This window comes from Scyliorhinus torazame, chromosome 3 (genome assembly GCF_047496885.1).
Source record: "Scyliorhinus torazame isolate Kashiwa2021f chromosome 3, sScyTor2.1, whole genome shotgun sequence".
In the NCBI taxonomy this organism is placed as follows: domain Eukaryota; kingdom Metazoa; phylum Chordata; class Chondrichthyes; order Carcharhiniformes; family Scyliorhinidae; genus Scyliorhinus; species Scyliorhinus torazame.
Genome location: NC_092709.1, coordinates 96,936,834 through 96,946,561, shown reverse-complemented (window position 1 = coordinate 96,946,561; position 9,728 = coordinate 96,936,834). Strand labels below are relative to the sequence as shown.

The window sequence follows — 9,728 nt, the reverse complement described above, 5'->3', positions numbered from 1 at the left end:
ACGTCATCTTCATTGAATAAATAGCCTACGTTTTGGCAACTAGACTAATGGGTTCATAGAACAGATGCAAAACCAGACTTAAATTTAAAGAGATGTATATGCACTTAAAGAAAAGTTGCTTTATATGGGGGCAAATATAATGTAGACTTAATTATCATTAGACTTAAAATAAATATTGCTAAGTAAATGCTTTGCATATGATTGTTCAAAGGACTTTTTAAAAGAATGTTTCAGGGTTGGCTTGTTAAAAAGTAAAGCACATCTATTAAAAGGAATGTGGCATCCTGGCTAGGAAGCTGGCTAGATGATAGAAATCAGGCAATGGCGAATTAATGTTTTTCAGGCTGGAGTGGAGTAAATATTGGTGTCTCCCAGGACCATTAGTATGCTCACAAAAATAAACATGGATCTGGACCTGGCGAGGGGGCATACACCAAAATGCAAATGACAAAAAAGAAAGCATGCTTAACCACAAAGAGACCTGAATATAGGTGAGGAATCAAGTTGAACTGAAATACTGAAAGAAGAGAAATGTGAAGTGATATATTTTTGGAATATAGCAAACACTAAATTTAAACTTTAAACGGGACAAAGCAGCAGTCGTACAGACATGGACAGGTGAATTTTTTAAGTGAGAGAACAAATTGATAATGCTATTAAAGTATACAAGATCCTAGATTTTATAAGTAGGGGTACAGAGTATAAAAGCAAATGGATAATCAAAAAGCGATAATACATCATTGGTTATACTGCACTTAGAAGTGTGTACTTCAATTGGACGGCACGGTGGCATAGTGTTTAGCACTGCTGCCTCACAGCGCCGAATACATGGGCTCGATTCCGGACTTGGGTGACTGTGTGAGTTTCTTCTGGGTGCTTCGGTTTCCCCCCATAGTCCAAAGATGTGCAAATTAGGTGGTGTTATGTAAATCGGGAAGGGGAGTGAGCCTAGGTAGGATACTCTTTCCGAGGTTTGGTGCAAACTAAATGGGCCGAATGGCCTCCTTCTGCACTGTAGGGATTCTAGCAGCTGCAGCCAAGACAATGGGAGCACTGCCAAAAGATTAAGCTATGGCAGTCTCTCCAGCTTTTAGAACAAACACAACAGAACAAAATGTATAACAAAAGCAGAAAATTCCTACTGTAAAAGAATGATTTTTAAGAAAATGTAATGGCAATTACTTCCCTTTATGAATCCTACTTAAGCAGACCAGGCCACAGGATTACTCATCAAGCTCAGCACAGGGAGGGTTTATGCATAAAGTGGGAATCCTGCAAAGTAGAATCTGCTATTTTCCATGCATGTTAAAGGGTTTGGCTTGCGGCACAGCCTTGCCCACTGCCATTTTGCCCAAAACAGAGGCACATTTTTACAATTCAATCTACCAGGCAGAATTCTCCCCAAAAAACCCTCCCCCACACCTTCTCCATCATCAAGGTCTCTCAGATTCTTAAAAACTTGGCTCATTCTGCCTCAATTTATTTCCAAGCATATGCCGCTAATTAATAACACACTACTGGTTAGAGGCCATGTCAAATATTCAAGACTGAAGAAAAATAACCTTGTGCTGTAAAGTATTAAGACCAGCATTTTTCTCAAAATTGTTAAATACACTGTTGACATGTTGTACCAAGTTTCAGGAAGAAAAACAAAACAAATGGAAATTTGTTACAAGCAGTTCATTCAAAACACAAGGGAGCTGACAGAGATAAGTTGCCTTTCTTCATTCATTACCATGGACAGAATATTGTTATGGGCCAGGGTTTAGAGAACACCAAAATATATCATGGAGTTCACCTTGACCTACAACTGTTTATAGATTTTGGTTAAGGGCCTACTTTTCAGGTGTTATGCAACAGAGCCTTAAACACTTTAATTCAAAAACAAACTTTATTCTACGAATTCACGTAACATTTCTATAAACAGTCAGCATTTTTATCAACTACAAACCTAAATACCCCCCACAGCTACAGTACTCTAGATATTTAACCCTTAATAACTTCTCTTTACTATTTCACTCAAGTAAAAATCCATAAATCAGACAATCCCTTTAACCACAAAACAGTAGGTTTGAATTCCTTGCAGAACACAGTTGTTACTTTGAAGTTATCAAGTGATCTGGAGACACCTTTTTAACTCCAAGATCCTTGTCGTCTGAATACAGCTCCCAACTGTCTAAACCGAAAGTTAAACTCAGAGCCACAGCTTCCAGCTCAAAACGAAAGTAAAAACCAGAGCCACCGCCCAGCTCCACCCACACAATGACATCACTGCAGCCATTTGAGAAGATAAACAGTTCTTAAAGGGACATTCCTATGACAATATGTATAACATCCCCAATCACAGTACACATCCACAAGAATGCATTTGTTTCGGGTCTAAGGTAGATGTTAACATGACTTCAATAAAATTGTCTTTCTGCTATTAAATCCATGCTTGCCGGTTTAGCTCAGTGGGCTAAATAGCTGGTTTGTGATGCAGAACAAGGCCGTAGCGCCTGAGATTATTCAAGAAGGCCTGTCTTCTCAACCTTGCCACTCGTCTGAGGTGAGGTAATCCTCAGGTTAAACCACCACCAGTCTACTCTCCCCCTCAAAGGAGAAAGCAGCTCATGGCCATCTGGGACTATGGTGACTTTCCTTTTATTAGTTGATAATATCCAAGTATTCCTTTGTACAGTACCCTGCAAATATATTTAACAGAATAATTTAACGAGTGTGAAGAATGTTAATTGTCAAGAAATAGAATATTTTCCTATTTGGAATCATAGATTTCAGGCAACCTAATGTTAATTTTAGAAACTTTTAGCCAAAGTTTTTCTACTTAACCCTAACAATGTGCCTTTTCCCTAACTTCAAAAATGTACCAACTACATTTCTAATCATTCGTCTTCATGGTCTTTTGAGTTTGAATGCTGACTAGGGGCAGTTTTACACATGACACACTCGTGAACTTAGTTCAAATGCCTAAGCACAGCTCGGATGGGCATTAATAATCAGTCAAGCTGACTATTACATTTTGTACACAATTTAAATGAATCACTTCAAATGAATCACTTGATATTCCTACAATTTGTATAAAATGGTGTTTATTTTTGGAAGAGATTAATCCCTTCCAAGCTAATGGTATTGTGGAATACTGGAAGCTGTGATCTTCTGTGATTGGGAGTTTTTACATTTATCCAGATTTCAAAGAATTGGGGGAAATTCATTGTAATTTTGTTGTCTAAGTGACAATAGATATCAAAATGTCGAAATATGTGCTCTCCTAAATGTTTGGCTGTGTTGCAAAGAATGTTAGAGCACAATCATCTTCCGAACTATTGTTCTTCCATTGAATCAGATGAACTGCACGTTTTTTGAGCTCGAGAGATGTTGATAGTCACAGTAGAAGTCAAGCAAAAGACACCTTAGCTTGTGTAGATGGAAATTAATGCTGGGTGGAGCCTAACGTCTACTTTGGTAAAGAAGCTGACAACACTTGTGACGCTATGCAGTAAGCATGATGTAACGGTGATACATGACCTGTTTGGAACTGGCAATTATTGTCCAGTGTCATGCGAGAGTACCTTTAAGACATGGATGCTTAAGCAATGTACCTTTAAGAAAACAGTGATGTCAGAGAGTGGGTGGAGCGGAGGTCAGGTCAGCCATTTTGCAGTTTAGTTTTGCAGTTTGGAGGAAAAGAGCTGGGTGTGCGTCTGTGTTTTGCAGTGAGCTGGATCTCTGCCATGAAAGACTATCTCTGGATCATATGGGTGATTTAAACTAATAGTGAAGCCTTTAACCTGATGTGATTTTGTTTAAAGGTGTTAAGCTCTTGGAAGTTTGAAGGAACATTTTAAGGAATTATTTACTGTTGCAATATTTTCTGAGTTATCTTTGAAGTAAGGGGTGTTAAGAGATCCAATGTTTATTTAAGATGTTAAATGAGTTCATGAAATAAACAGTGTTTTGTGTTTAAAAACCCACGTGTCCATAATTGTAATCCCACATCTAGGGAAAAAGTCGTGTTCTAGGAAATGCAACAAATCCATTAAAGGGAGAGGTTGGTTGAACTTCTTGATACATTTTGGGGTTCTGAAAACACCTCGCCCATAACACTAGACATGTACTGAGTTAATCTCTGCTGTGTGCCAATAAAGGGTTCACTGTAATCAATTGCTATTGGATTCAAATCCCTTGAAAATCTAACAATATCCTAATGAAGCATTCACCTGAGTTGTGGCAGGTGTGCAGGCCTCTGTGCCAGACACTGGTAACAAAAGACTGGAAAGGAAAGGAAACGAGCAATGGAGAGCAATTAACTCCCACTTACAATGTTCAATAAAAGGGAGATGGTGGCATAGTGGTAATGAAAGCTAGTATCACATGAACCTTAAACAATACAGTTCACAACAATTGATTTTTAAAAAAAATCTTGGGTGTTAAAAAATAGTATTTAACTCACTTACAGATATCCATCTGTTGCAGACTCAAATTTCTTAAAGGAATATAACCAATTATGTGTTCTGAAGTATGAGGGAAGATATTAAAAATGAAAAAGGCATCATATAAAACACTCTGCCTCACCAGCTACCTTCAGTGCTTTGCATTAACGTATTAAAACCATAATAGACACTACCTTTATTCTCATCCTACCTAATGCTGCACACTGTTGAGATGTAATGTTTGGATTTTAACTTGCAATTAGCTGTCATGGTTTCTAGAAGATAATTTTAAGGAAAACCATTTTGATTTCAATGCATTGATAAATAAAAAGCAGGAAAACATCAGCAATTGTCGGGTATTTAAAATGTGAAGAACATTTTGTAAACCCCGAGAGGGGATGCCAAGTTGACCACAGGAAACAATCTACTTTAGGAATACATTTCAAGACTACATCATTATTTTGTAATGAACTAAGGTGTACATCAGCCGACTACACAAATGCCAAAGAACATTTTACCACCAAGGGGAACTCTAAAACCAGGAGCTTTCGGCCTGTGTTCAACCTCGAGATTGGTATACTCCACTGACATCAATGGGCAGCGTATAAAATGGATGCTACCAGCTTTTTGTTTGGTGAATGTTTGGTGAAAGTTAAAATTTCCCATGAGTTCCCAACGAGCTAAAATCTGTGTTGATCCCAAGTCATTGAAGGAACTGCACATCACAAGATGAACAATTGTTGTTTCAATATGGTACAATATATCAGTTATGAAACTGAACACCCAATAAGTTCCTTTTCATTCTCTGAACGGTGGCAAATAGCACACTGTCAGACACTACATTCAGAATAAATATAAGATTTATTTAGATAAATACACAAAGCACGATACTGATGATACAAATACTTACAATCCAAAGATAAAATCAGTAACAAAGTTAAAGTATCTTGATTGGAACATTTCTTGTATAGTCCTTTAAATCGGCTAAACTTTTAGCAGAATCAGTCTTTTGAAACTTTCCAAATTTGAAATCTGTATTTGTAAGAGGCGGTACTCTGCTCCCTGCACAGAGTCCCAAGTATCAATTCCAGAACAAAAAGATTGAAGAAGTGAACTGAGATATTCAACACTGAATCGAATGTTGAGTGGCTGTGACAATATCTTTATACTAAGATGTGTCTTCCAAGATGTTCATCGAGATAATTTTCTTGTTCCCCAGATATCTTGCTGCCCCATCCATTGGTAACAATGAATTTGTCCACTTCCCTCATTATCCAAACATCATATGCTTGCTTACCTTTCAAAGAAATAATGACCAAGGTAAACAAACTTGATCAAATTAATTTCGGAATTAAGTCAGGGTCACCAAAGAAAATCAGTCAACTCTATCACATTGTGGGTAAATCAGGACAATTTTGAGGACTGACTACCCCAAATGACAGAAACAAAGGCAGTCTTCTTTCCAAACATGTCTAAAGCCAAGCTTCAGTTCTTACCCTGCCCATCAAGGTACATTAAAAACAGAAATTCTCTTCAGTTTACTGCATGATGTAATCGTTAGATATAGTAGCTTAAACGTATTGATTCATTTGTGTTTCACTCTCAGCTGCAATTATTATTTTGGCCAGTATCCTGATATATCATAATTCATGGCTTAGCCAATTCTTTGGAATGAAAAACTATGCAAATATTGTTAAAAGTGCTCTAATAATAATCTTCTATTGTTACAAGTAGGCTTACATTAACACTGCAATGAAGTTACTGTGAAAAACCCCTAGTCGCCACATTCCGGCACCTGTCTGGGGACACAGAGAGAATTCAGAATTCACAGCCGGTATGGGAATTGAACCCGCGCTGCTGGTCTTGTTCTGCATTACAAACCAGCTGTCTAGCCCACTGAACTAAACTAGCCCTGCAGCTAAACCAGCCCTGCTGGACGCATCAAAATATTTCTAGGTATATGGTGTACTCTGAATTGTAAAACAGCTTTCTGAATGAAAACATACCAGAAACTGAGATGGTAATGTTTAGGTCCCAATCCAAATCAGCCAAAGTTAATACTTTTAGAGTATCCAATTCTTTTTTTCCCAATTAAGGAGCAAGTTAGTGTGGCCAATTCACCTACCCTGCACATCTTTGGGTTGTGGGGGTGAGACCCACGCAGACACGGGGAGAATGTGCAAACTCCACAGAGACAGTGACCTGGGGCCGGGATCGAACCCGGGTCCTCGGCGCTGTGAGGCAGCAGAGCTCCAGCATGCTGCCCCGACAAAGTTATTACTTTTACCCTGCATTAATTATGAGAAAAAAATATGTTTCAGGCGAATAAAATTCACAAATACAAATAAGTTCAAAATTAAACAAAAAGGAATATCTGCACTGTAACAAAACAAATTATACTGCATTTATTACCAGTTGAACAGATAAATAAATGAACTACATCTTGGAGAATAAATGTAGATTAAGAAAAAAATACAATCCACTGTAAGTAAATACAGCATTGGTAAATGACAGAAAGAAAAATCAATCCGGGGGAATTAATCAAATTGTGTAGATTCATAAACAGCTGATTACACCAGAAAGTGTTTTCACAACATTGCTCTAATTCAGATTTTGAGATTACAAGAATGATGAACTTCAATTTTTTTTTTTTTTTTTTTTTTTTTGAACAGGCTATTATATATCTACATCTCATCATCAAATTTTCTTTAAAGTGATATTCACAATTTCCAATTCAACATTTTAAGCTACAATCAATATGCATCATAGGAATGTAGCATGGTAAACACTTCCTTGTTGGGGGATTCATTCTTTTTTTGTGAAGCAACCTGGGGCTCCTTTTACAAAATCAGGCTTTAGTTCATTAAAAAAAATATTGCACATTAGTTCAGTGACAGCATAATTACTATAACAATAAGTAATTAATGTACCTATTAAACATGTTGCAGCTATCTAATGCTAGCTAACAAATTCAGAATAAACTTCTTTTGTACAATAAAGGACAGAATATACAGAATTTAAACTGGTTCTTTTCATTTATAATATACATCCCAAAAAAGTACTAGGGTCTTATTCTAGACCTAATACATAGTTAATACCCTGTACAAGACCTATAATTACAGGCTGCCATGCAACTAGATAGCGCAGCCAATCTAATAGTTGGCCATATAAAACATGTGTGCGTTCCCACCTGAGAGGAAGTTAAAGAAAATATTCTGTACACACTCAACAAGAAAATAACATTCATTAATATTTTACCATTTATAAATTACTTTAAAATCTTCTACATTTCATGCATATGTTTTCGAAATGCTAAAGTTTACGATCATTCAAAGGAAAATGAGTAATCACCTCTCTTATACCTACCAGTCTTGTTTTTATTGCTAGAATTTATATACCACCTGATTTCAAATTTTAAATGCATACAATGTTGACAAATCAAAAATATTACCTCATAGTTACAACTCTTGGGTGGTTACCCAATTCTGTAATTAAGATTTTTATAACGGTATAATGTTTAAATGGGTATAGGTGTTCTTGTTAGTACAGTAATGTCAAAACAATCAGCATTCTATTGCTGATGATTTAATTAAAACTGGTGCAGCTCGAGTTAATATTAATAATATTGAAATGTTTGTGCATTGCCCTGCAGAAATGCATAAGAATGTACTTACAGGAGCAGTGTAAATGCCTTAAAAATGAGTCATGGACGGTTATCATAGAATCCTATAATCCCTAGAGTACAGAAGGAGGACATTTGGCCCATTGAGTGTCCACCAACCCTCTCTGAAAGTGTCCTTTCCCCACCTAATATTTGGACACTAAGGGGCAATTTAGCATGACCAATCCACCTAACCTGCGCATCTTAATAATAATAATCTTTATTAGTGTCACAAGTAGGCTTTTATTAACATTACAATGAAGTTACTATGAAAATCCCTTGGACTGTGGGAGGAAACCAGAGCACCCAGAGGAACTCCACGCAGACACAGGGAGAACGTAGGCTGCTTTGTCCTGGGTGGTGCCAAGCTTCTTGAGTGGTGTTGTTGGAATTGCATTCATCCCAGCAAGTGGAGAGTATTTCTGATACAAATTAGTATTCCTGATTTGAGCCTTGTAAATGGTGGACAGAATTTGGGGAGTCAGGTGGTGAGTTACACGCCGCATAATTCAGCCTCTGACCTGCTATTGTGGCCACAGTATTTATATGGCTGGTCCTAGTCAATTTCAGGTCAATGGATGTTGATAAAGGAGGATTCAGGGATGGTAATGTTATTCATGGGGAGATGGGTATTTTCCCTTGTTGGAGATGGTCATTGCCTGGCATTTTTGTGGCATGAATGTACTTGCTATTTATCAGCCCAAGTCTGGATATTGTCCAGAACTTGCTGCATTTGGACATGGACTGCCTCAATATTTGAGGGGTCGTCAATGGGAACATTGTGCAGTCATCAGAAAACATCCCCATTTCTGACCTTATGGTGGAAGGAAGGTCCAGGATGAAGCAACTGAATATGGTTGGGCCTAGGACACTACCCTGAGTAATCCCTGCAGTGATGTCCTGGAGCTGAGTTAATTGATCTCCAACAACCACTGCCATCTTTTGTTGTGCTCATATGACTCCGACCAGTGGAGAGTTTTCCCCCTTATTCCCATTCACTCCAGTTTTGCAAGGGCTCCTTGATGTCACATTTTGTTAAATACTGCCTTTGATGTCAAAGGCAATCACTCTTATGAAATGAAAATGAAATGAAAATCGCTTAGTCACAAGTATGATTCAAATGAAGTTACTGTGAAAAGCCCCTGGTCGCCACATTCCGGCGCCTGTTCAGGGAGGCTGGTACGGGAATTGAATTGTGCTGCTGGCCTGCCTAGGTCTGCTTTCAAAGCCAGTGATTTAGCCCTGTGCTAAACCAGCGGAGCATAAACTGGGGAAGAACTGAGCAGACAATGCTTGGGAACTGGGGTGCTGACACTTTGTAATAGTTGGGAGCATGTTTGAAATGGGGGTAGGGATTGGGGGATTTTCATCTTTTTTTGAAAGGGGGGGGGGGTTTGCTGTTTACTGTTGAGATTGTAACGGGTTGTAGGGGTGAAGAATTTATGTGGAGATGGATGTTCCCATCCCCCCTCCTGATTTATGGGACTGTTTGTGTTTAACATTTGTTTGTTTGCTTTTGGAGATGGCTGCCTGGTGTTCAGGAGAAGTCATTGTTTGGGTGGGGGAGGGTAAGGCCAGCAGGAGGCCTTCTTTCTTGAGCTGAGGATTTGGGGGGGGGGGTCATTGGGAGGTGTCTT

At 38.2% G+C, this 9,728-nt stretch overlaps 1 protein-coding gene across 1 annotated transcript in view; it reads right to left on the bottom strand.

Moving 5' to 3' along the window:
• Positions 1–5,272: 5,272 nt before the first annotated feature.
• rnf175 (ring finger protein 175) overlaps positions 5,273–9,728 on the bottom strand; it is an 82,369-nt gene continuing 77,913 nt past the window's right edge. Inside the window, exon 9 of the mRNA XM_072496013.1 lies at positions 5,273–7,620. Coding sequence (XP_072352114.1) covers positions 7,500–7,620 — 121 coding nt within the window. The 3' untranslated portion in view covers positions 5,273–7,499. The remainder of the gene's footprint in view (positions 7,621–9,728) is intronic.